General features: G+C 40.3%; 2 protein-coding genes across 9 annotated transcripts in view; both read left to right on the top strand.

Moving 5' to 3' along the window:
• Positions 1-12,593, top strand: part of LOC121944147 (rho guanine nucleotide exchange factor 28-like) — a 45,921-nt gene extending 33,328 nt beyond the window's left edge. For 5 of the 7 annotated variants that reach the window (XM_042487839.2, XM_042487846.2, XM_042487844.2 and 2 more), the window contains 22 exons: positions 1,474-1,618; positions 1,892-1,947; positions 3,609-3,666; positions 4,184-4,292; positions 4,580-4,710; positions 4,831-4,980; positions 5,392-5,642; positions 5,721-5,846; positions 5,952-6,069; positions 6,600-6,854; positions 6,944-7,020; positions 7,117-7,295; positions 7,468-7,565; positions 7,694-7,885; positions 8,416-8,547; positions 8,713-8,846; positions 8,937-8,984; positions 9,070-9,174; positions 9,336-9,500; positions 10,649-10,900; positions 11,013-11,385; positions 11,541-12,593. In XM_042487839.2, coding sequence (XP_042343773.1) covers positions 1,474-1,618; positions 1,892-1,947; positions 3,609-3,666; positions 4,184-4,292; positions 4,580-4,710; positions 4,831-4,980; positions 5,392-5,642; positions 5,721-5,846; positions 5,952-6,069; positions 6,600-6,854; positions 6,944-7,020; positions 7,117-7,295; positions 7,468-7,565; positions 7,694-7,885; positions 8,416-8,547; positions 8,713-8,846; positions 8,937-8,984; positions 9,070-9,174; positions 9,336-9,500; positions 10,649-10,900; positions 11,013-11,385; positions 11,541-11,731 — 3,345 coding nt within the window. In that variant the 3' untranslated portion in view covers positions 11,732-12,593. The remainder of the gene's footprint in view (positions 1-1,473; positions 1,619-1,891; positions 1,948-3,608; positions 3,667-4,183; positions 4,293-4,579; positions 4,711-4,830; positions 4,981-5,391; positions 5,643-5,720; positions 5,847-5,951; positions 6,070-6,599; positions 6,855-6,943; positions 7,021-7,116; positions 7,296-7,467; positions 7,566-7,693; positions 7,886-8,415; positions 8,548-8,712; positions 8,847-8,936; positions 8,985-9,069; positions 9,175-9,335; positions 9,501-10,648; positions 10,901-11,012; positions 11,386-11,540) is intronic. The other 2 variants (XM_042487843.2, XM_042487840.2) reach the window with 2 other exon arrangements.
• A 140-nt stretch (positions 12,594-12,733) lies between these two features.
• On the top strand, positions 12,734-23,978 carry osmr (oncostatin M receptor). 2 transcript variants are annotated; one of them, XM_088076547.1, is made up of 18 exons: positions 12,734-12,901; positions 13,019-13,170; positions 13,330-13,483; positions 14,988-15,263; positions 15,349-15,478; positions 16,249-16,400; positions 17,679-17,812; positions 17,924-18,065; positions 18,640-18,725; positions 18,857-19,076; positions 19,239-19,415; positions 19,517-19,621; positions 21,312-21,470; positions 21,551-21,703; positions 21,810-21,891; positions 21,996-22,080; positions 22,386-22,607; positions 23,439-23,978. In XM_088076547.1, exons 1-18 carry the CDS (start codon positions 12,814-12,816, stop codon positions 23,463-23,465), a joined length of 2,544 nt encoding a protein of 847 aa, XP_087932673.1. In that variant the 5' UTR covers positions 12,734-12,813; the 3' UTR covers positions 23,466-23,978. The 2 variants fall into 2 exon arrangements, with proteins under 2 accessions (XP_087932673.1, XP_042344411.1); XM_042488477.2 differs by having other exon boundaries at positions 12,736-12,901; positions 22,386-23,978.
• Positions 23,979-24,787: the final 809 nt, after the last annotated feature.

Raw genomic sequence — 24,787 nt, 5'->3', positions numbered from 1 at the left:
ATTTATATGCTTTTCCATGCACTACTGTTATGCAAATACTGGGAGCTGGTTCATTGAGATAAGCAGAGAAAAGCAGTCGTGTGCCAGTCAGATGCTGCTACGGAACAAGGTGCAATGGGATGCTGTTATTCAAAGAGTGCCAGTCAAACCTTAAACAAAGGAAGTTAAGGATGTATGATAATGGAGGGCACACTAGCCAATGGAACTAGAGTCCTGCACAACCAACATTACAGCCTTGAAACAGCCCTATGTGCATACAGAAGTGTGTTATGAGCCTCCAGAAATGAAGAGAACTTACAGTGGCCTTTGCAGTGAGACTACATCTTGACTGTTTGCATCATTTTTTAGCTGAGCTGGTTGCATTATACTTGGTCACATTCACCTTTTGTTCATTCACCAACTCTTCCACATGCCCCAAGTGTAAAAACTTTTTTGTGATATTTCAAGATTTCCACTCAGGTTTTGGTGGATGGGAACACACCAAGTAAAGTGATGTGAATTCCTGAACTAGACAGTTGTAGCTGTTCTGTTATTGACTTTTACCCACTTAGTCCTTACTGATGATTATTTATTATTTATTGTGTAAATATTTTGTGAAAGCACTGATATTCAACCCTATAATATCATTGCAATTTCAATAGCAAGAAATTTGGTCAAAAATATTGTGATATTTCATTTTCTCTATATTGTCCAGCCCTAAAAAATAATTGCTGCTGGCTAAGATTTCACATACATGTGTTTAAAACATGACTGTGAAACCCTGTATAGTAAAACTAAAAAAATAAGAAAAAGTCAGAGGAGGCTTCCCAAAGTAGTGCAATAAAAGGTTTACCACCTCTCAGACAGGCCAGGTCAGAATTCCTGTGCTGGGGAGCCATTGTCTGTGTGCGGTGCCTTTATTTGGCGAGGGAGAAAATTCCCTCTCCTCAGGTCTTAGCAACGGGACACAGTGAAAATATCCTCTTACATAATTCGTAGACCCCCCTTCACACAGCGTGAGGAGCCAAAACACATTCCATAGTACACTCTCAATCTCATAAACACGTGTGCATGCATTCAAGAGCATGTTTCCATGTATGTACAGACACACGATGCACACGAACACTCAAAAAACAAACATACACTCTCAGACTTCCTTGTGAAGTTTGACAAGAAAATAAACATCGCACTATCACACTCATTCACAGAGGAATCCCCCTAATGCCCCCCCAAGGATAAAGCACCACAACAGCAGCCGTCCCCATGGACTTTAACAAAGTAAACAGAAAAGCTCGCTCAGAGGCCTCTTTATCTCAACTAACTCCACTTTAACAGGTGTGTTTTAGCAAGAGGATGACCGCTACATGCCTCTTTGTGCCTGCTGCTCAGCGCCATGTTATTTCTACTTCGGTGGTTTACATGATATTGTGGCATTAGCTGCAGTAAATGTCATCTGAAGGAGTACATTTAAAAAATTTATGACTTGTGTTTCAGGTGAAGGGGAAAGAAGTGAAAGAGGGAAAGGAGAAGTCGGGAGCCACTAACGGACACCAGTTTGTTCCTGTGTCTCCATCTGGTCCTGCTCTCTGTGTGGCCTGTGATAAGTCTGTTTCTGGGAAGGAGCTGTTGCAGTGCTCCAGTAAGTATTATACTGTCAGAACTGTTGTTTTATGTCCTGTGGTGGCTGAACTGTTTAGGGTTTGTATAAATGTCTTCGCACGTGCTGCCTTGATGTTTTGTTTAGCAGAAGGCATGGAGTCAGTTTTCTTCCTCTCACAGGGTCAACATCCATCGTGAGGAGCCGAGCAGTTTGACAGCCATCTGGACACTGAGTCCAGAGATGTGGTAATTTTGTTTATTATCATTTAACTGATGAAATTAACTTGAATTTCATTTGTTTTTTTTTCTGCAGATTGTTTCCTGAATGTCCATAAAAACTGTCGAGAGTCTGTTGCAGCCTGTGGAAAGGTAACCACCAACAGAACACATGTCATTTTAACAAAAAAACAACAAGCAATAATCATTTAACACTCAAACAAACTCAGATACAAACAATGTGATGTCATTTTGAGATATTTGCACAAATGTCGAGAGTCATACTTGAACTTCTCTTTAAATGATGCAAGATTTCAAGAGTCAGATATCATCACAGGGCCTACCTTTATTGTAGCTTGACCTATATGTAAAGGATAATGTTCAGGGTGATTCAAGACCCCCCTGCCTTACTCTGTCAAGGTTCATTTCCAAATAATGACGTGCTCACTGTATGTTATACCTATATGCCTAAGTGCACGGCTACTTACTAAAGAAATCAATAATTTACCACAAAGTATTGATTTAATATTATTTTATTGCTTCCTCCAAGTGTCTGTTATTAGAGCTGTGTCCATAGCAATAATCTGTTATTTATAGCGGCGGTCTGCTGTTGAGAAATAACAGACCATTGAATCGAGTATTCAACAAAGCCATTAAATAATATGTATTAAAAATCAGAATATCTTGGTCTTTGCAGCTTCAATTTTAAACTTTCTTTGTAAAGATTGTCTCTCGAAAATCCTTCAAATCTTTGGCTATACTCAGTCACTGGAGTGGCCATTTACTGCCTCAATAGACCGAAATGTAGCAACAAGACATGTATTTTATTTTGAATTAAAGGTGCCCCAAGGTAAGTTTACATTCAGCAATTCTCACCAAAACACATTTTGTGTTTCCTTGGGGTCTAACAAATCTGTTAGTTCATTTCCTTCCTCATAAAACATTTGCCAAGCCTATTCTTTAAATATTTAGAATCACTTGAGTTGTTTACTTTTATTGTATGTTTACTATCTTACGGTCTTCTTTTTTACTTCCTTTGTTGCATGTTTGTACAATTCTGATGTCAGCAATAGCATTAAACTACCACCCATATGCTCGCCCTATTTCGTAAGTCCTTGTGCACATACATGATAAAAACAAAATTGGATCCACTCAATCACTCCATAGTGCTACTTGTGGTGAAAAACTCCACAGATTAACTTTAAGTACACAATGAATGCATTCTTAGCGGATAAATCCATCACTCTCATGTTGTTACTATTCTGTAGCTCTTCAATGTGATAATCAAACTCTCCACTTAATGTTCTGAATCCATTAAGTTCAATATGATCTTGAAAAAAATACGTCTCGGAAAATGTTATAGATCTGTAACTGTCAACCAACCATGTCCAACGGTCTGCATGTGCTGTGTGGCAGCAGCATCCCCAGTTCTAATCCAGCTTTTGTTGTGGGTCATTTCCTCTGTCTCTCTCAATATTTCCTGTCGCGCTCGGCTGTGTCGTCTCATATAGGCAAAATGCCAAAAAAAGACGTACAATATTTACTGAAGTAGAGGCTGGCTGAGAGGAAGCGAGGACAGCAGGAAGAGTAAATTCCAACACTTCGTGACAAAGGAACTCCTGGAATGTGTTAAACATCACAAACTCATAATGTAACAAGAAGAATCTGAGATGGGCCGCTTTAATATTTTGGTTTAGACCTAAATTGACTCTAGTATTGACACAATTGTGATCACAATAACTTGGAAGCCTATTTAAAGCGCAAACAGTATGATTTACAGCTGTTGGTGTTGATATGACTATGTGTTTCCTCAGAAGACGCAGGAGAGGAATGCATTACTGATGAAAAGCAAGACTTTGTCTCTCCCACAGAGTGAGTCAGAAATAACTGCATGTCCCCCCTCCCACAGTGTCCTCCCTTGGTCTTTGATTAAGTTTCGACCTGTCCTCCCTTGTTTCTCCCGTAGTAGATTAAGAAAACCATTGCTCCTCATCCTCCTCTCTCCCCCCTCTTCCCTGTTGTTTATTCCCTGGTAAAAGTTAAATTTTAATCTTCCTCAGTGGGGGATCTGGCCTGGACTGTGTTTATGTGTGTGTTTGTGCATGCACATGAATGCACTTGAGTGTTTTTCTTGGATTGGCTGGATCATTTTATTTCATAATGTGAAGATTTGTATCTTCACTGAGTGTTTGGTGTCTGACAAAGGTGTCAAAGTTATACGCAGTCAGCTTTGACAACTGCTGCATGCCCAGTTAAACAATGAAAGTTATTGTAATACAAAGATATAAACAAAGCATGATGACATTTTAAGCATCTATTTGTCAAATGGGAAAATGTACAGGCTGTGACTGATTCCTTCTCCTGCTCCCTGTCCTGGTCTCTTCTCCAGACTCTGTGAAGGACAACTCTTCAGCCTCCATTTTCTTGTCCTCCTCTTCACTTCCCACCACGACAAGAGAGAAAAGAGAAACAGCCACGCCTCTCTCTATAGACAGCAGGTAGGATGGCAGTGTTGCCACTATCTATCAATGCATCCACTCTATACTTATCCTTACTTATCCATAGTCAGTGTATTACATACAGAAGATGAAACTGGATCCAAGAAACTCAGAATATTTGAAAAACTTAAATCTTGATTATTTGCACAAAATATCCCTTCAGTCTCCAAATTCTGGAATCAGTTTTAAAATGCAGAGATGAATAAGATCTTTGCTTGTAATCATGCTTCACCCATGCAACAGTCTTTGTCTCAAAAAAAGTTCTAACTTATTTTGTTTCTGTACAGACGGCTGAGTGATGCAGCAGGGGTGGAGAGTGAGTGCAGTGTGACAGTTTGCACTAACAGCTCATTGTCTGATGAGGGAACACCAGTCATAGCGACATCCCCGTCAGCCGAGCCGCCAATCACCACACAGGGTAAGGAACACGGGCTTACATTATATTTTGCCACACCTACACACACATAATAACACTGTGAATCACTGAGTGGATTCTGGCTGAGAAGAAAGACATTGTTCATTATTTCTGTCCCAACAGATGCTGTTGATGCTCCTCCTCCTCCTCTGATGAGCGACCTGTCAGCTGACCTGCTGGGACTTGATGTGGAGTCATGGAGTCTGGCGGTCAGTCCAGAGTTTTGCAGGCAACTTGACAGGCACACCATTAAACGACAGGATGTTATTTATGGTGAGACACATCTTCTTAATGCAGTATTTTATATGAGTGTTGTAAACTCTGCACACTGTATCTATAGCAGGATTTATTTGTCAAGTCAAACTTCAGTGGGTGGAGCCCAAAAATGACAGCAGAGGAGACTTGGGGCTTGACTTCATTCAAATCACTTCAAAAAAAGCTCTGCTAATTTGCTAATATTCTGATTATACCATGCACACTGCTAAGTTGAAAGCCAACAGTTAAGTGCACTGCTGGACCTGGGTAACAAATTTCTTTCCTTCATGTTTTTAACATGTTTGAATGACAATAAACTGTACTGAACTGAACAAAACTTCAGATTTATCACACAAATGTCCTTTTTTGGAGGAATCTGCTGAAATTAGTTACTCAAGCTTTTTTTCCACTCTCATTTCCCCCGTATAGAGCTGATGCAGACAGAGCTTCACCACATCCAGACCTTGACGGTCATGTCGGAGGTGTTCAGGAGAGGAATGCTGGAGGAGCTGCAGCTCGACTGGGACTGTGTGGCCCGGATCTTCCCCTGCTTGGACCCCCTGCTGCTTTTCCACAGAAACCTCTTCGGAGCACTGCAGGAACGCCGACAGGCTGCGACCCAACCTGACAACCCCCGAAATTACCTCATCCATCAGATTGGAGATATTCTGCTTCAGCAGGTTGGTTAAGATGGATTGATGCACACACAGACACACAGATACATTTCTGTAGTCGACCTCTTGTGGTCTTTTTCTCAGTTCTCAGATGAACATGCTGAGAAAATGAAGCAGGTGTACGGAGAGTTCTGCAGCCATCACACCGAGGCCGTCAATGTCTTCAAAGAGCTGCAACAGCAAAACAAAAAACTGCAGAACTTCGTCAAAGTAAGCTCCTGCTTCCAGACCTCTTTGCTTTTTATTTAGTGGTTTAACAGTAAAATACCTTGATTGCACAGATACCCATTTTGGTGTTAACCTCTGTGCTCACAGCAACAGAGCAATAACACTTTGGTCAGACGGAGAGGGGTGCCAGAGTTTATCCTGCTGGTGACTCAGCGCATTACCAAGTACCCAGTGCTGCTGGAGAGGATATTACATTACACTTCGGGTACGTCAGCACTAAGATGTCGCAAATAGAACTGTAAACAGATGTAGCTCTTAGTCTGTTACATATTTTGTGGAAATAACAACACAAAGGGAAAGTTGGGGGCATTTTTTTATGTTCTCACATAGTAAAATGCCTTATAGCTTAGTAACAATATGTAACAATATAAAATATGTGCTGCAACATGGCATGTTTCAGGGCAGACTATTACATGAAAAGTACAACTACATAACTTGATATTATAATAACAACAAATAAAAAGATATTTCATCATCAAAGTGTCATAGTAACTACAGCAATTTCTTTGCAAAATGAGAGAATGCCTTCTTTTTTTAGTGCTTGATAATGTTGCCGTTTTAAACAGTCTGCTTGAGAGTGATATTACTTGTGCTTTGTGTGGAATATATAAAGTGCCTAAATGTCAGAACTTTTTATTTTTACTTAAACTGAAGTCTCATTGAAAAACTGTGATTTTTTTAATGGCTAAAATATTGTTTCAATGTGACCTCTCTGTTACCTCTTTCCACCCACAGTGGGAAGTCAGGAGCACTCTGACCTGTCGAGTGCTCTGGCTCAGATCCGCGACATCATCGCTGCAGTGGACCTGACTGTGAATAAGTATGAGAGGTGTCAGGAGCTACAGGAAGTGTTGGCCAGGCTGGAGAACAAGAGCTTCGCCAAGCTGAAGAATGGCAAGGTGTTTCGCAAACAGGACCTGCACAGTAAACACAGGGATCTGCAGTATAAAGGGCTGGTCTACTGGAAGACAGCCACAGGACGTCTGAAAGGTGTGCATGAGATCATCTGTGACCTAAGACCTTCTGAGTTTAACAGACAACCAATCTACATTTCTATAGTTCTACTCTGTTCTTTTCAGATACATTGGCTCTGCTGCTCACAGATGTTCTGGTTTTCCTACAAGAGAAAGATCAGCGTTTTGTATTTGCTGCTGTGGTAAGCCTCAACCTGAAGAAAACTTTGAAATCAATCCTTATTCAGCTGTCTGTCCATTTCTCTCCATTCTAACCCATCTTTTATCTCCTCTTTCAGGACCAGAAGCCTCCCGTAATCCCTCTGCAGAAGCTCATTGTTAGGGAAGTAGCCAATGAGGAGAGAGGGATGTTCCTCATCTCCGCCTCCTCAGTGGGACCAGAGATGTATGAAGTTCACACCTCCACGAGAGACGAAAGGAATGCGTGGATGAGACACATACGACAAGCTGTGGAAAGGTGTGTATATGAGTGTGTGTCAAGTCAAGTTCACAGTGCTCGGCTAGGTATGCAAATATCAGGGCATCTTAGATTCTGTGTGCGTGTGTGTTTGTGTTTGTGTTTATACAAGGTTAATGTGTCTGAGTGTGTGTGTGTTACTCATTATCTAACCTACTGGTCTACCTGGCAGTTGTCCTGAGGAAGAGGAGGAGGAGGAGCGAAGTGCTGAGACAGAGGAGGCCAGGCGAGTAGCAGAAGTGAGAGTTCAGAAGATCACAAAGTTCCAAGGTAAGAAAACATTTGTGTGTCCACCAGCACTTTTTATGTTGTTATGTGTCTTCCTTTGTGAAACATCACATCACTCTCTTATAAAACCATAAACACAAAGTCCTAATCTGAGTGTTTGTTGTGTTTAGAAACACTGTTGGGACAGGACCAGCGAATATGTAACAGCTTGGAGGAGAAGTTACAACTTTATGCTGAGCTCACAGAGTTAACCCTCCGCTCACCAGAGCCTGTACCACATCGCCATCTGTTGGTGCAACCAGACACAGACAGTGAGGCGCCACGACAGGCCTCGTCACTGCTCACAGCTGCACTCCGAGAAGGTAAGACAGCTGCTTTGTGGGCTGCATGATGCTGCAGTCATGTTGCATGTATCAGTTTCAGGACATGTTTTATATAAAATTAAAAAAGGGCCTAATGTGGCTGGGCATCTTGCACTTTCATCATTCCTATCTCTATATCAAGGTTGATGATAGGATATAATTCCTTGCATACTCTTGCTCTGCCCAACCTGAACTCTAATAAGCCAAAAGATATAACTCCTTTGAGGACATGCAGGACTTTTAATCAGCTAAGATGCATCTCTACAGTAGTACATGTACATCATTACTACATTGTAACAAATAGATATTGGACTTTTTAAGGATTATGTGTTAGACTCACAAACTTTAATAAAATGACTCTGCAAATATCAAAATGAAAATAACAATTTACATACAATGTCATAATAACATAAAAGTGCAACTGAGTAATTCAATAAAAATGATATGGTATACTGCAGATTTATGTTGTGATTGTTAGCATTTGAAAAACAGACTTGTTCACAGAATAATAAGTTTTGCTTTTTCTGCAGCGGAAAACCTGATCACCATCCTGCAGGCTCGTGATGGTTTTGCTGTAAAAAATCAGAGCTCTCCTGTCCAAGGACCAGAGTGCTGCAGCTACAACAGCCACGGCAGCAGCGTTCAGGAGTCTCCCTCTGAGCGTGAGTCACAGATTTACTGTTTAATGCTGAGTAAGATTTTTGGCATTTCAGTTGGCATTGCTGTGTTGACATAGTACTTTTTTATAGTACCTTTCCCAATCCGGGTGAATCAAGTTGCCAAATATGTGCAGGCAGTGACATTTACTTATTCTTTTCTTGCTACAGCGGACTATTTGAGCACGCTCAGTATGAGTTCCACATCTCTTGGGTCAGACAGTGAGCTGACAGGGCTGGACAACATGTTGTGGAGCTCTGCTGTCGAGTTGAGAAGAGGAGACACTAAAGGGACACTGATAAAGGTTTAACCACTTTAGTTCCCCATGAGCTGCATTTTATTAATAAAATAGATATCCATTAGCATTTCCATGTAATAACACAGTTTTCTGCAGGTGGCAGAGAGCGTTCAGAGTCTGACTCAGCTCCTCTATAGTCTGCAGGTGAGACATCTGTACATCTGCATGAGAGAATATTTGTCTAATAGTAACTGGAGTGTGATTAGGTGTCTCCTCCTTGTGTTGGCAGGCAGCTGTGACCCTCCAGGACAGTTGCTATGAAGTCCAGAAACTCCTTCTCCAGGAGGGAGAAAGACCTCAGCTCCGAACCCTCACTTCACTCCAGAACAGTCTGGTATCAGTCCTTTATTATTCATGTTTAAATAATATCTTGCAGCATACAAGGCCGTGCTAGTTTTATGCAGGTAGACTATAATTCTTGACTATTGACTATAAGTTGCCTGTTGAAATAATGTCAAAAATCTATATATTTAACCTCCTTCTGTTGTTATCCAGGAGCAGGAGAAACAGAGGAGTATTGACAAGAAGAAAGAGGAAGTAGAAAAGAAGGGTTTAGAGAGGAAGAAAGAAGAGGTGGATGAGGTGCAGAAACTCCATGTGAAGCTGAAACAGGAGCAGCATCGCTGGGATAAAGAGTGTCTGACCAGAGAGAAACACCAGGTAAGCCTTGTGCTGATGTCCTGGCTCCATTTTTTTAGGGTTCTAGATATGGGAATCCCATGTTTTGCTCTCCAGCAGCTATCCATCTTAGATTTTTGCCAGTTTTTCAAAGCAACACTGGATCCAGACACAAAATTTTCAAGATTACCAAATCCAGATAACTAGTGCTTTAAATGGGATCGCATTTCACAGTGGACATGATCTCATCCAATTCAGAATCTTTTTTTTTCTTTTTAACAACCCATTTTCAAGATTTGATCCAGGCTTACTGCTGAAATCCAATCAGATAACTTCTGAACAGCCGGGCCCAGGGTTGTATGTACTCTCATCTTGACTCATTTCTTTTAGCTTTTCTGCCTGACTCTGCTCCTCCTAAACCATGGCACTTTGGTGATGAGGCAAAGGTGGTTAACTTAACGAGGTGCAAGTGATTTGAATAAGTGGGAAAGAGAACTGTAGTCTTGATCCTGAACCTCAGTTATAATAACTACATCAATTGATATAGCGCACCTTTTAATGTATAATAAATTAATAGAAACAGTAAGATTATATTTACATTTCACTAACATAAAAAGTGATGTAACATGAGTTTTGCTTCTTTTGCAGCAGAGAACCTGATCACCATTTATTCTGCACACTACTTGACCTTTATCGATGTGGGTGAAGCACATTGCCTGACACATGCAGGCGGTGTCATTTACTTTTTTACCTCGCCCTGATCAGATATTTTCACACAGTCGTAGATTTCATCAGTACATGGCGTGCCGTGCTATTAGGGTGTTTTTTTTTGTGGTTTTTTTTTTGGTGAAATGTTGTAATTTCCTTCAACCAGTGTCGGCCTGTGCATAAGGCTTGCTGGCTAACTAGTTTCTAAGCTTTTGTAATATACAGTACATACTCGGAGTTAGAGTGAATTTCTCTCATAAAATACAACACATGGCAGCATAACATGAACAGTGACATTGACACCAGCATAAGGAATAGATTGCTAAAAGCTGTTAAAGTACCGTAAGTTAGGTTAACTTTTAACCCTTCATATCTAAAACCCAAATGCAGTAATGGTACTGCAGCAGGTCTACTATAATCATAGAAAAAAAGATTACTGGTGCCTGAACTTTCTGATGTGAATGTGTCCTGTGTGTTTCCAGTGTGAGCATGAGAACATGCTGGAGCAGCGCGAAAAGCAGTGTCTCCTAGAGGCAGAGCGTCTGCGCTGCGAGCGCGAGGAGCTGGAGGCTCAGCTGCTGGAGTATCAGCAAAATCTGGACCGACTGAGGGAGGGCCAGAGGACTGTGGAGAGGGAGAAGGAGAAGATCGAAGCCCAACAGAGGCTACTGCAGAGCTGGAGGCACAACCGCCAGAGCAGCCTGCCTGTTACGATACCTCTGGATGGATACAAGGTGAGGAAGGGAGAGGGAGAAGAAACAGAGGGTGCAGTTACAGTGCCAAAGTAAAAAACCAACCACTGCTCAGCTAACCATATCCCCCTGCTTTTTTGTTGTTGTTTCAAAGCCCCAGGTGTCCAGCCACAGCCGCTCAGGCAGCTTGGATGGTAACTGTTCAGTGTACGAGAACGAGACGGCTTTACTTGCCTCCCTCCAACAGAACCATCTCCACCAGCCTGCCAACAACAACCAGCATCAGCGTCTGCTCTCTGCACCGAGGAAAAACCATGACGGCCCTCTCAGTGGCTCCAGCTACACGGCTAACCTCGGCCTCAGTGCCAGCCTCTACAACAGCCTCAACACCCTGCTGAGCCAAGCTCACAGCAAACAGCCTCCAGATGGTCTGACCTACCCAAATTACGGCAACAACCACGGCTACCCCCGACCTCTGAATGACTTCAGCAGCAGGGTCACCGTGCAGCCACAAAGAGCCAACAACAGTGAGTCCACTCATATTGTTTGTTGGCCAGTTGTATATGTTTTACCTTAGTGGTATGCAGTGTAAGTAGAGGTAAATATTTTATTCTATATTTTACATTTTTTGTGCAAAACATGATCATTATTGTCTTAAGAGTTTCTGCTGTCCTCATTCTAGCAGACTTCAGCCCGCCAGTGGACAGGCGATCCCTGGGTCCCTGGAAGTCAGAGGTCACAGGTCACAGACTTTACGAGGATGGCTACTCCTCATCTCCCTCTCTCACACCCCTCCTTCCCCCGCAGGCTTACCTCTCTCTCGAAGGACAGAACGGGGAGGAGGGAGGTGAGGAGAACATTGTGTACCTCTGATAATCATTAGAAAGAAACGAGCAATGCAAGCTGCCTGATGCGTAACTGGACTGATAATATTATAGCTGTTGCTTGTATGTGTTTATGTATATGTGTGTTTTCATTTGGAAAAACCTGAGTAATCCAATAAGGGAACAGCTGCAGGGAGGAAGTATACACAGATACGTGTGCCTTTATCACAGTATAAGGCGGCCATTAATCATCATCTTCCTGTGTCATGAAACCATTGTGCCTTTTGCAAACAAATTCTTTGTGAATCAGCTTTGATACTTGTACCCCATATTTTTACTGATTCTTTTTTATATACGTTGCACTTGTTTGATGGCAGAGGTACATTTGTACCCCCAAACACTGGGACCTAGAGTACCAGGATATCAGGACAGAAGTGTTAAGGTTATTTTCCCATGAGCACTTAAAAGAAAATATTGAGAAGCAAATTGAGCCCTTCCCCAACCTATGTATAGAGTGATTTTTATTTCTTCGTGTAATCTTTAGTAGTATTTATAAGGGAGTGTGAGCATCTAAAAGATATACAAATATAGACATAATTGTATAAATATTAAATATATGTATAGTTTTATGGAGGCTACCTATGCACACCATGTTTGAAGAGGAAATTATATTCCTACTTTTTTTCTCACTTAAGTGCCAAAAATCTTGCTGTCTGATACTTCAAGTGATTTCTGTAAAGACTTGCTGTTTGTTTCCTGTTCTTCTCCTTTCCTGATAATTTATTGTGTAAAATGCTTCATGCACTGTCAACATTAATAATATTTTTTGTATATGTCTTGTAATCTCTGTAATCAGAATTGTGTTGTGCCATATTAATATTGTGCTGTCTATAAAACTGTTGTGGCAAGCATTTTTTTTTCAGTGTATATTGCCTTATGTGAAATGAAAAATAGAAACATGAGTTTGACATTTGCATACCTCGCATTGGTTACGACGTCACGTCATTATGCAAGATTATTACAGTAACTGTAGGCAGGCCACCTGTGACTCACTGGACTTTCAGTAAGCTTGTGCAGTGAATCGTCAGCCTTTCATTCTTTTCTTTCTTTGATTATTTCTGTGTTTAGAGGATGATAACTTTGAGAGTATCCCTTATTAATCTGCTCGGGTTGTATCTATTATTTTCCGAGGATCACAGTGGATGCTGCTTGCAAACTGGTGAGTTTGTTTTATTTAAACTCTCTTATGTCCCATCTTAAAACTCTTCAAAATGTGTGCTGTAACTTTGCCGAAATTGTGAAAATATGGCCTTTAACTTTGCGTATTGTGTGCTAGCTCTGCAGCCACCAAGCCCGAGCATCACTCTGCAGGCTATCAGTGAGAGGCAGATCCTCTTGGTGAGGTGGCTGGTAAACCACAGCAGCTTAGTGGGCAACTTTTATGAGATCCAGATCGCACAAACTGAAAACCACACCGTCATTTATAATGTGAGTACTGGAGGATTTGTTTTCTGGGTGTCATGCTCTAAATAGTTACATTCCAGTAATTTTATGGTATTATCCTACTATTAATAGCATTTACTCTGGTTATAGTGTATATTTAAAAGCTCCTGTGAATGACAATTTTCCCCGTTTTTGTTATCCTAGAGAAATCTGACTATATTTTCCGTCGACTCAGTTAAAAACAATTTCACATGGACCTCTGAAGTGCCTCTGGAGTGTGTCGATCACTCAGTCAGGATACGACATTTCTATAATCAGTCTGTCCCTAGTCCGTGGAGCAGCTGGAAAACTAACTATGGTGAGATGATGCTACTTCTTATACAAGTTAAACTCAAACTAAATACATGAAAAGCAGGTCAGCTTCTTGCATGCTCTTGGTTTCACTGATAAGATCATGCTGTCAAATAAGTGACAGTTTCTGTTTCTCTCAGTCACAGTGGGGCCCCCATGCTTTTTTTCTTTCCCTTCACCAATCTTTATATCAATGTTTCTCAACTGCTGCAGTCATTGCATATGTGTGATGCAATGCACATCTTGCTCAACGTGTGGGCACAGTAAAACTGAATAGGTGATATTTTTGTTTTTTATAATTTTTTATAAAGGTAAAATAAATACATCATACATGATATCATAAATCACTACTAAATGTAAATTCACAGGTAATTAAACTAGCTGAGGGGAGACACCCATGGTGATCAATAGATATCCCCATGAAACTTCTCTAGTTGATTACTTACAGATATACAATTATTTTTTTTATGCTGCAAGTTTTCTGAAATTGTATGTTTAAATGTGAAAATGATCTTATCTTCTTAAATATGTTCTTATTTTCATACATTTGAGAACAAAAATCTTAACATCGCATAACATCAGTTTAAATATTCTTGCTCCATTTTGTTGACATAGTGAAGTCAAAGGTGTTTACAGAGGAGATTGTGATTATCTCTCTTTATCACTCCATAAATTAGAAAATACTCTCAAAAGCACAGTTTTGCCATGTTTTTAGGAATAAAATGTTCTATACATCAGCCCATGAAAGATCTGTGAAAAAACTCCTTTTTAAAAACCTGCAGACTATAGATAGGAATAAAACTGGAGACTTTGGTATGTAAGTACTACTGAAGTTGATTTGAGGCTCAAAGCATGAGAAAAAAGTCATTTTGAAAAAAGTGAACTTTAAAGATACATATTGTTAAATTCCCATACATATATAGAGCAAAAAATAACAGATTAATAACTTTTTTCTTTTTTGTATTTTTATAGTTTAACTGCAGTTTTATGTTTAAGTATGCAAATGAGGCATTATCTAATTAAATATGTTCTTTTTGCATACATTTCCAAAATAAAAATCTGAATTGAAATAAACCTAAATTTTCTTTCCACAAGTCTGAAAAAAGACTTGTTATGGAAGTAAAATAGCCCAAAATCTCAGGGGTGCTTGCCTTAATTTCACTTCAGTTTATTGTTATTTCACTGTTAACAAAGAAAAGATAATGTTTGCCAAATTAGTAATTAGTAATGCTATACTTTATGGTATTTTATAAGTTTATTGTTGCACACATTTTAATATTAGGTTAAGTATTTTTAATGGTTAATAACTTTGCAAAACCCACTCTAAATCACATGTTGGATGGCTGTTATAAAATTGCAATTGTTAATTAAAATATCTTGTTAAAGGGTTGATAGATGCTGCACAATGCATCTATAAAAACACTGCCACATTTTTAACAGCATCGCTGTTTGTGCACACTGCTGGCCAGCATCTCATGAGACTGTGCTTATCTCCACTCTGTGACCTGTAGGATTTCCGGTAGAGAAAAAGAGCAAGATCTTTCCCTTCGATCGGGTGATGAGAGAGCATACCACCGCCATGTTCTGCTGTGTCCCCCCAAAAGGAGTCAATATTACCAGCATGACCTTCAATAATAGAAAATACCCTCTTATCAGCATTGGATCCAGAGTCAAGGCCATCATTGTACATAACTTGACCATCCCAAAAAGTTTCATTAAACGTCTTATGCTCATGTGCTATGATGATGCATCAAGCGTGTCTAGTATTACCTGGAACTTCATCAGTTGTAAGTTTAGATTATTTTTCATTTATATCACTGACAGTTTCTAATATTATTTCTTACATATATGCGTGTGTGTGTGTGTGTGTAGTTCCTCCGCAGAAGCCCAGAAACATCAGCTGTGTGACATCAGACATGACAACTGTCAACTGTACCTGGGATCCAGGCAGAGAACGAGACAAGTTTGATTCCAACAAGCAGACACACACTCTCCGCATAGAGCAAGTGCTTTTTTTCTTCAGTTTTCCTCTTTGATTCTGCCATGAGTACAAACACAAATGTTGGGGTTCAGCTTGAGCAGGAGCAGCACATTTCTGTGTTACTCTGCTATTATGTTAAATAGTACATTAACCATAACCATAATTTCTTGCTTTATTTGTTTGTCTTAGCCATTGCTGCCCAACCCTCTGGAACCCCCTACCCACAACTCAGACTCAATCCCGTAATTTAAAAATAAACTCAAAACCCACCTTTTCAGAAATGCCTACAACACTTGTCTCCCACTGCCTCCCCAAATCTGAACTGCCATATCCCCTACATCTTTCAGTATTTTGTATTCTCTTTTTTTGCATTTGTATTTTTTTATTTTTGGATTTCATGTAAAGCGTCTTTGAATACCTAGAAAAGTGCTGTTTAAGTCATATTTATTATTATTATTGTTATTATTGTTATTATTATTAATAACAATAATATTAATATTAATATTAATATCAGTAGTAGTAGTAGTAGTAGTAGTTTTTTGCAGCACAACATTCCTACAGCACATTTTCACTCATCCACTCCCCACACTACTGACTCTACAGATTTCTCCTACCTATTTATGCAATTTGTTTGATTTGTCTGGATTACTTTTAGTTAAAAAAAGTTATAGGCTGATTTTACCCGTGTGTCTCCCTCTTTTGTCCATCCTGAGAACCGGGTTGTGTCAGACAGTTCTTTTGTTTGTCTCTTAAGCCTTTTCCCATTCCCCTCTTTGTTGTTGAATACACAGGAACTCAGGGCAGGCTCCCATCAACTGCATACATTTGAACAGTTGTATTTTCCTGGCAGCCCCACAGTTGGAAGAATACAACATCAGTGTGGTAGTGAAGGACAAACTGGGAGAGGAGATGGCGAGCTACAGCTTCAACTTGTCTGAAAGAGGTCAGCAGTCACGTTGACATCTTATGGGAATATATTTTATATTTTGCACACTTTTAATTTGGCCTCAACCAGATTGATACTCAAGCAGCATAAAATTAAAGGCGTGGTCACTGTGTAGTATCAGTGTTTACATCACAGCTACTTAAACAGAGGTCAGCAACCTGTGGCTCTGGAGCCGCATGCAACTCTTAAACCCCTCTCCAGTGGCTCCCTGTGACTTTGACAAAAAATATTATGGAGATGATTAGGGGTCATTTTTAACCAATTTAGTTTCCACTTAATGTTATTGTGGGCCTACATTTATTCTTACATTCTCAAATAGTAAATAATGTGTATCTTAAATACCAAATTTTGAAAAACAGACATTTCATCAACTAAAATGTGCACCTCTTCCTCTAAATTTTGCCAGTCCTCAATAGCAGTGGCAAGTCTTAAGTTTCTAATGTTGGGCTAGCTTTTGATTCCAAATCCAAAAAGGTCTTGGAGGAAAACTGAGACTTGAACAGTGCATGGACATATTGTTTGCTTTCACTGCCAATACTGCAGTTTGTTCCAGATCTGACTGCTCGACCATGGGCCCCCCTAAGGTGTTTTTGATGATTATGATATGTGAAACAACAGCTGCTTCATTGTCATTGAAGTGGTTAAGTCAAATGACTTGTCGTTTTAAAGCTGCTCTCTGCCAGTAATGTTGACCATTTCAAGATACATCCACCACAGCAGGCTCAAGAGGGACTACAGATGGAAATAAGCTAGTAAGCTAAATCTGGTACAAAACATCATTTTTCTTCTGAGAGTAATGTTATTCTGTACATTTTCCCTGATTCAAATAAACATAATAAACTAAACTAATTAACACTTTTGTCAGACAAACAAATACAGCTATAACTCACCTATGAAGCATTATTACATTCAATTTTATCCAGACAGAATCACAGCTTTTACAGCTTTCAGTTCATCTGACACACTCTCAAAGGTCAAAGTGATCTAAATCCAGCAAAATATTTGTCAAAACCCGATATTAAGGTACCAAATTAATATTAATAGCTCACTGCTCAGTTTTGTGGTTAACATTTTAATCAATGCTCATTTAGACCCATAAGTAATGCTGATGGGCTCATTGAGATTCACGGTTACCTTCATTATAAACCTCAAATAAGTCTTGTAGTTCTCTGCAGATTTTTTTTTTTTTTTTTTTGCTGAAATTGGCTTTTTTGTCAGTAAAGGTCGCCCCTGAACTTGAAGATAAACTTGTCAACATTTGTGTTATGCCCTTAGTATTTCCTGTTGTGGAGGAGATCAGAGTGAGCTCTGGGGTTACAGATGCCACCGTGTCCTGGGTGGTACAGGGGAACTTGACCAGACTGAACCTCCTCTGTCAGGTCACTGCAGACCCACACAGCACCACTGCTGTGAGTTTAATTCTGTTTAAACTTAAATATTCATGGTGCAGAACCGGAAATGTTAGTGTGAGTGTGTGTTTTTTGTTTTTTTTTTACCTTCCACCCGTGTGTTTTTACCAGCTGAGCTGCAATAGTGTGAGCGGTCTCTGCAAAGCTAACCTGGAACATCTGCTTCCCAACACCCGCTACTCTACCAGGGTACGCTGCTCTGCCAATGGCAGGTTCTGGGGAGAATGGACACAGCCCAGATCCTTTGCAACCTGTGAGTACAAAAAGTGTGTATTGCGAGCAAAGTATGTCGTATACAAGGTGTGACCATGTCTATTCAATGTCCAAGTTTAGTCAGTCAGTCATTTTCTGTAACCACTTGTCCTCGTAAGGGTCGCGGGGGGGCCGGAGCCAATCCCAGCTGTCATCGGCTGAAGGCGGGGTACACCCTGGATAGGTCGCCAGACTATCGCAGGGCCGACACATATAGACAGACAACCATACACGCAAACAGTCACACCTAAGGGAAATTTTAGAGTCAATCAACCTGAGCTGCAGTCTTTGGACTGTGGGAGGAAGCCAGAGACCCTGGAGAGAACCCACTCACCCCCAAGTTTAATTAAGTTAAATAAGACAAGAGCTACCTTAGGCCAACTTATGACCTTTTTCATGCAATAAATTACCCTTCAACATATATGAACTCAGGACATTGTGGTTGCATGATATCCAATTTTGCCAACACAACCTGTTTTAGTATAAAACAAGTATGAAAATGAGTATACTGGTTCAGAGTTGAAGTCTCATTCCTGTGATGGCAGAAAGAAATAATCTTCATGTGATGTCCTCAGATCCGCTGGTGACCTTGGATGTATGGAGGATAATAAAGAAGCTGCCCGAGCCGAATAGTCGTCAAGTTACTCTTTTGTGGACTCAGGTGGGTCTCTAAGCTCGTCTGTTTCATTTTAGCGGAAATATTGGCATAATAGCATACAAAGTCTTTGTTTGGTTTCTTTAAGGGCACATACTGTATGTCTCCAAAGCATTAACTTTTCTCAACTTGTTCAGCACACTCCTGGCTCAGCTGTCACAGTGAACGTTGAGGGATACAAAGTTCAGTGGTCACAGGAAGGCCAAAATTGGACCAAGTGGACGGACAGTCAACAAACCCAGGCAGAGGTGACCATCAATGCAGGACAGTATGACTTCACTGTTCAGGCTATTCTCCACAGTAGCTTCAGTGTCCCTGCTCACATCACCATCCCTCCATCCCAGTGGGATGATGGAGGTGAGCAAATTCTCTTAGTTCAGTCAGTGTTTGTGGAGGTTTTCACTCTGCAAGAATTCTAGTTAAGTTTTTCTCTATATTCCTGATTCCTGATTTTGAATTTACCCTCATTTATGCTCCTCTGGTTGCAAAACAGTCTAAAATGTGTGTCTCTGTCCAAAGTCCCAGTAAAGAAGCAGTTAAGCAGCAGCACAGCTGCTGGTATTAATCTATCCTGGATAAAGCAGGAAACTGTGTCCTGTGGCTATACTGTGGAGTGGTGCACTCAGGGAAATGCAGCGCCTTGTACTCTGCAATGGCTGAATGTACCAGAAAACAACACATTGTCTCTACCTGCTGGTGAGTTTTTGTTTTGTTGTTTTCCTTTAGTTGTCACTGCAAATGCATCCTTAAGTTTTTTTCTACTTTTGCATTCATTGTTATACGCTGTTATTTTTCAGGATATTTTGAAGCAGGTTGTAGGTATACATTTAATATCTATGGATGCGCAGAGAATGGACACAGACTGCTGGAGATACAAACTGGATACTCACAAGAGGTACATGGTAGGTACAAGGTACAAGGTAGATTTGTTGCGATTTTTCTTAAACATGGTTTAAGAAAAAACTAAATTGAAGTTGAGTTGAGGACCCTGGGGAGTGAAACTGCTCTGTAGTCTGGTGGTTCGGCAGCAGATACTTTTGTTTCTTTTTCCAGATGGCGGCAGGGTGAACAGACTGTGGCTGGGGTGGCTGCTGTCTTTCAGTATCCTTTAGGCTCTGTGCAGACACCTCACTTGTCACTGAAGCTCTGTAGATGGGAACCAGTGATGTTCTGGGCAGTTTTAATCTCCCGCTGTAGAGCCTTCCTGTCCTGGGCCGAGCACAAACTGTGCCTGTTCGCGATGTTTCCAGTCAGTATGCATTCTATTACTCCAGTGTAGAAGTTAACCAGGGTCTTGCTCTGGTGTTTAACCTTCCTAAGTTTCTGTAGGAGGTAGAGTCTTTCCTGTGCTTTTTTAACCTGGGTGGTGAAGTGTGATGACCAGGACAGGTTCTCAGTGACAGTAAATCAAAGGACCCTATAGCTTCAGCTCCACTGATGTAGACAGGGGTGTGGGTCTTTGCCTCCTTCTTACTAAAGTCAACAATCAGCTCCTTGGTTTTACTGATTTTGAGCAGTAGGCTGTTCTCTGTGCACCACTCTGTGAGATTGTTGATTTACTCCCGGTATGAACTCTCATTGTTGTTTGTAATACAACCGATGATGGTGGTGTTGTCCGCATACTTCACAATAGAGTTCTTATGATGTCTGGACGTGCAGTCATGGGTGTACAGTGTGAACAGAAGGGGGCTAAGCACACAGCCCTGGGGGGCTCTGGTGTTGAGCAGTAATGTAGAGGTGAGACTGCCAATCCAAACTCTCTGGGATCTGCATGTGAGGAAGTCCAGTATCCAGTTGCAGAGTGTTGTACTGAAGCCCAGAGTGTTACGCTTTCCAATCAGCTTCATGAGAGAGATTGTGAAGTCAACAAACAGCATCCTGATGTAGCCGTTCTTACTCTCCAGGTGAGTGAAGACTGAGTGAAGAGCAGTAGATGTGGCGTCCTCTGTGGATCTGTTGTTTCTGAAAGCATACTGGTGAGGGTCCAGGCTGGCTGGGATGTTGTCTTTGATGTGCTGGAGAACCAGTTTCTCAAAGCACTTCAGTGCTTCAGAGCTCACTGAGTGTTAATACTAATTAATGAGCTGTACTGGAAATGTGTATTTTTGTATTTTTTATAGCTGATGCCTCAACAGACAGTGAGACATACTGCAGAAAAGATGAGGCCTTGAGCAAATGGTTAATTATGAAACTTCTGATAAGGTGTGGTGGAAGTTTTGACACAGGATGTTTTTATCAGAGAGTCCGAGAAGGACTTCCTCCTGATGTCATCTAAACACATGACACCAGCTTTCCTGTTTGTCAGATGTGCAGACAGGAGGAAGCAGGAACAACACTGCATGCAAATTATATTCCTTTTGACTGACATCTGTGAACAGAGCACCAGGTTTCATATATAATGATAGAATAACGAAGAAAGTGATCACAATGAAGCTCTTGCAACAGATTCTGACATCTGCACGACAGTGCGGATGTCACATCTCTGCAGGTTTATTTCAGTTTGGAAAGTTGCATTCTTGCTCGAAGTCTGTTGATTTTATCAATCTTAATAGATTCCTTCTGTCTTCCTTCCTCAAAACCACATTTTCTCAGAATCTGTAAAGGCCCTGAATCTGGTTGAACCTGTTCAGAGTACATCCTCATCGGTGACACTGGAGTGGAGGTACAATGAGGACGATCCGGCTCATCCGGCATTCATTATTGGTTACCTGGTGACGTTAAAGACTGATGCGCTTCCAGGTCATGTTACAAGTAGGTTCAGAAGAAAGTTTCCAGTGTTAGTAATTCTTGATCTCCTAGCATTCAAAATATGACTGTGTGTCTGCATCTAGATCAGTTCAACGTGTCAGTGGCAGACCCTCGGAAGAAGTCTGTGACCATAAATGGTCTGGAGCAGAACAGAGGGTATGCTATCTCTGTGAGCGCGCTCACTAAGCAGGGACCTGGAAAACCAACCAATATCACCATCAGGACCAAAACCAATTGTGAGCTCCTTTTCTATGAGAATCTTTAATAAAACTTCTCAGATTCCAGCACACAGAATGAATTTTACAGGTTGTTGTAAACTGCTCATCTTCTTTCCTCTGGTAGACTCTGCTCACTTGGCCAAGATATTGACTCCCATCTTACTGTTGCTGGGCTGCATCATTCTCCTGTGGCCTCAAAGAAAAATGTGAGTAACTTCACAATTACATCTTCACTTATGCATTAGTTTTGGCAGAGGAGGACCTAAAGCTCATCTCTCTCCTCTTCTTTTTTGTTCTGTTTCTCTTCAAGGCTTAAGAGCGGACTTCAAGAGATATTTGCTTATCCTGCCGGTATGAACATCAAAACTCCCGAGTTTGACAGCTTCCTGCATGAGGTAAACTCCCCAACTCTTAGAGGCATATGGGGTCTCACTCTTCCAAACCTAAAATTATACTTTTTGGCAGCACAATTAAAACCTATCGTGGTTTGGATTACTAATTATATTAAGATCATTGTTTGTGCAAGGTCTGACACTGCCTTTTGTAGTGAACAGCATGGCAAAGTAGAACCATTTCTCTGCTAATTTACCCTGTAATCATTCAACACATCATTTTGTGATGTCAGCCTGCAACTCTTATCCAAACTCATGTGTGATTATTTGCCTTATATTATTTTTATCCCCTCCTGATGTTTGTTCAGACTAGTGAGAAGTTGCAGTCTCAGAAGGTGGAGGAGTGCTCCTGCTGTGACATTGAAATCCTGAATAGCAGACCTCTTCTGGAAGAAACCATGAATTCACTGCCCTCTCCTGGTTCCCAGGCCTCTCCTTTAACCTTGTCTCTGTCCTGTGTGCCACTCCAAGCAGACTACTGTCCCCAGTCAGTCACAGTATCCTGGGACAGACCAGATCTTCAGCAAATGGTGTGTATCTCAAACAAGACATATTTGCACACAGTAGAGGAGGATGATTTGTCTGAGAAACAACAAGCCAGGATCATTGAAATCAAATCTGGCTGCGAACCATCTGAGAATCTGTTGGAATCATGCAGTGTTGTTTATGGTTACATCTCCAGTGATAATTTATAAGTAACAAGATGAAGATCAAGTCCAAAACCTCCAGATTTTTAGGAGTTCAAATATTGTAAATAGATGCTTTGTTTATTAGACATAATGTGATTCTGCAGCTTTTTAATGTCAATGTTTCAACACACCTTATATATAGATATAAATATAGATATATATATACACATACACACGTGTGTGTATATATATATATCTATATCTATATATATAAGGTATGTTGAAACATTGACATTAAAAAGCTGCAGAATCACATTATGTCTAATTTCATGGGAAAATGTAGCTTGTAGATTTTATAACACACTGGCAGAAAACACATGGCTGTAGAATATTTTAAACTACTATGGCTTCTGCAGCAATATAGCATAAAAGTAAAAGTATGTACAATAACACAAATGGAACTCACTTTAAAGATTGTGGGTTACTGTGACACAACCAGAGATGTTATCTACAGTACAGTATCCAACTGGTAACACTGATAAGGCAGTTGAGCACATGTATTTTTGGAGTTTTTGATTTTTTATTTGTATTGTACTAGTGAAAATGTATTTTTAAGTATCAAAAACTGTATTGATTATCAGGTTGTAGGAGTCACTATATATAAGTTCCATAATATTGATGCAATAATTAAAGTAGGAATTAATTTACTGGTCATTATTTATTTCTCTGCAGTTCCTCATCAGTGTCATCGTCGGGTAAGATGTGTTTTCACTGTGATGAGCGTCTGACTCAAATATGAAAACATATGCTTACACTTGAACTCCCTTTACTCGTTAAACAGGTCACTCAATAACAACAGAGCCCTCCTACAAGTCTGCTGATATTTTGCTTTACAGTCAGAATTGTAGCTTACAGCAAATACAAAGTTCATAACCAGCCATTTGCTTTAACTGAGAATGTAATTTCATATACTTTATCTTTTGCCATGTGCATTTCCAGGTGCCAAAAGCGATCGGATATTTGAAAGACAGATAATTGTTTTAGTCATATAAAAGGCATCTGAGGAACTGAGCTAGGTGTGTTAATTGTTCCTAAATGTGCGGCTTCATCAAGGAGCACACAGAACCTGTTTTTAGCTGGATATTAGTTACTTGCGGTAAATTACAGGGTGTTACTTACCGGATCTTTAATCCAAAAATAACACAGCTGTGTGAGCATGATCTAGATTTGGTCCTCTTTGTTATTTAAGTTTGAATAAAGATTTGAAAAGGTCTTGCAGATTTTGTCAGTTTTCAAATCCATCTGTTGAAAAAAAAGATGCGTAACGACTACAAAGAGACACCAAACCACAACAGTCTGCGTTGCTTGCGAATATGTAAGAGATGCAATGGAGCCCTTTGCATATCTGTGCTCAGGCTCCCATTGTCTCATAATCTGCCCATGGGTATATTGTGTACCATTCCCAAAGTTTATAGATATTTTGAATGTTGTTGCTCATATTTAAGTTAAAAAAAGTAAATAATAGAAACTACAAGCTTTACTTAAAGCACATCTACTGTGGTTGAATCAGAATGTCAGCACCACGATCCTCAGCTCAGTGCAGCTTCCATCCACCTTTTCAGTGTCATCCAAACATCTAACTTGATGTTTTGAAAAAAATGGATGCACTTAATTTCATCAAAGTAATATGACAAATGAGTAGTATCTCAGTTTCAGAATCATCTCTGCTGTGTTGAATTCCCAGTTCACCAAATCACATTCCCTGCTCATGACTTAATTCAGTCAGCTCCACTTTGTTGTTCTCAGAACTGGTTCAGCAACCTCTAAAAACACAAAGTGTCAGAGCTCTGCTGTGTCGTGGCTGTAACAGAGTCAGCCACTCAAATAGCACCTGATATTATTGATTCCCATCACACACTCAAAAAAAACAAACAAAAAAAAACCTTCAGATGACAAATAAGAGGAAAAACAGTTTCCCTTTACACTCATACTGGTTGGTTAACTTCTCAGTTTCATTAAAGTTTCTGGAGAAATCCACCCCCATTATTTCCTTCGTCATTCCAAACTTAGGTTAGGTTACA

The sequence above is a fragment of the Plectropomus leopardus genome, chromosome 4, assembly GCF_026936395.1.
Source record: "Plectropomus leopardus strain MGB_pleo_1.0 chromosome 4, ASM2693639v1, whole genome shotgun sequence".
Taxonomy (NCBI): Eukaryota; Metazoa; Chordata; class Actinopteri; order Perciformes; family Serranidae; genus Plectropomus; species Plectropomus leopardus.
Note: the sequence above shows the minus strand (reverse complement) of the source record. Positions and strands in the feature narration are given on the sequence as shown.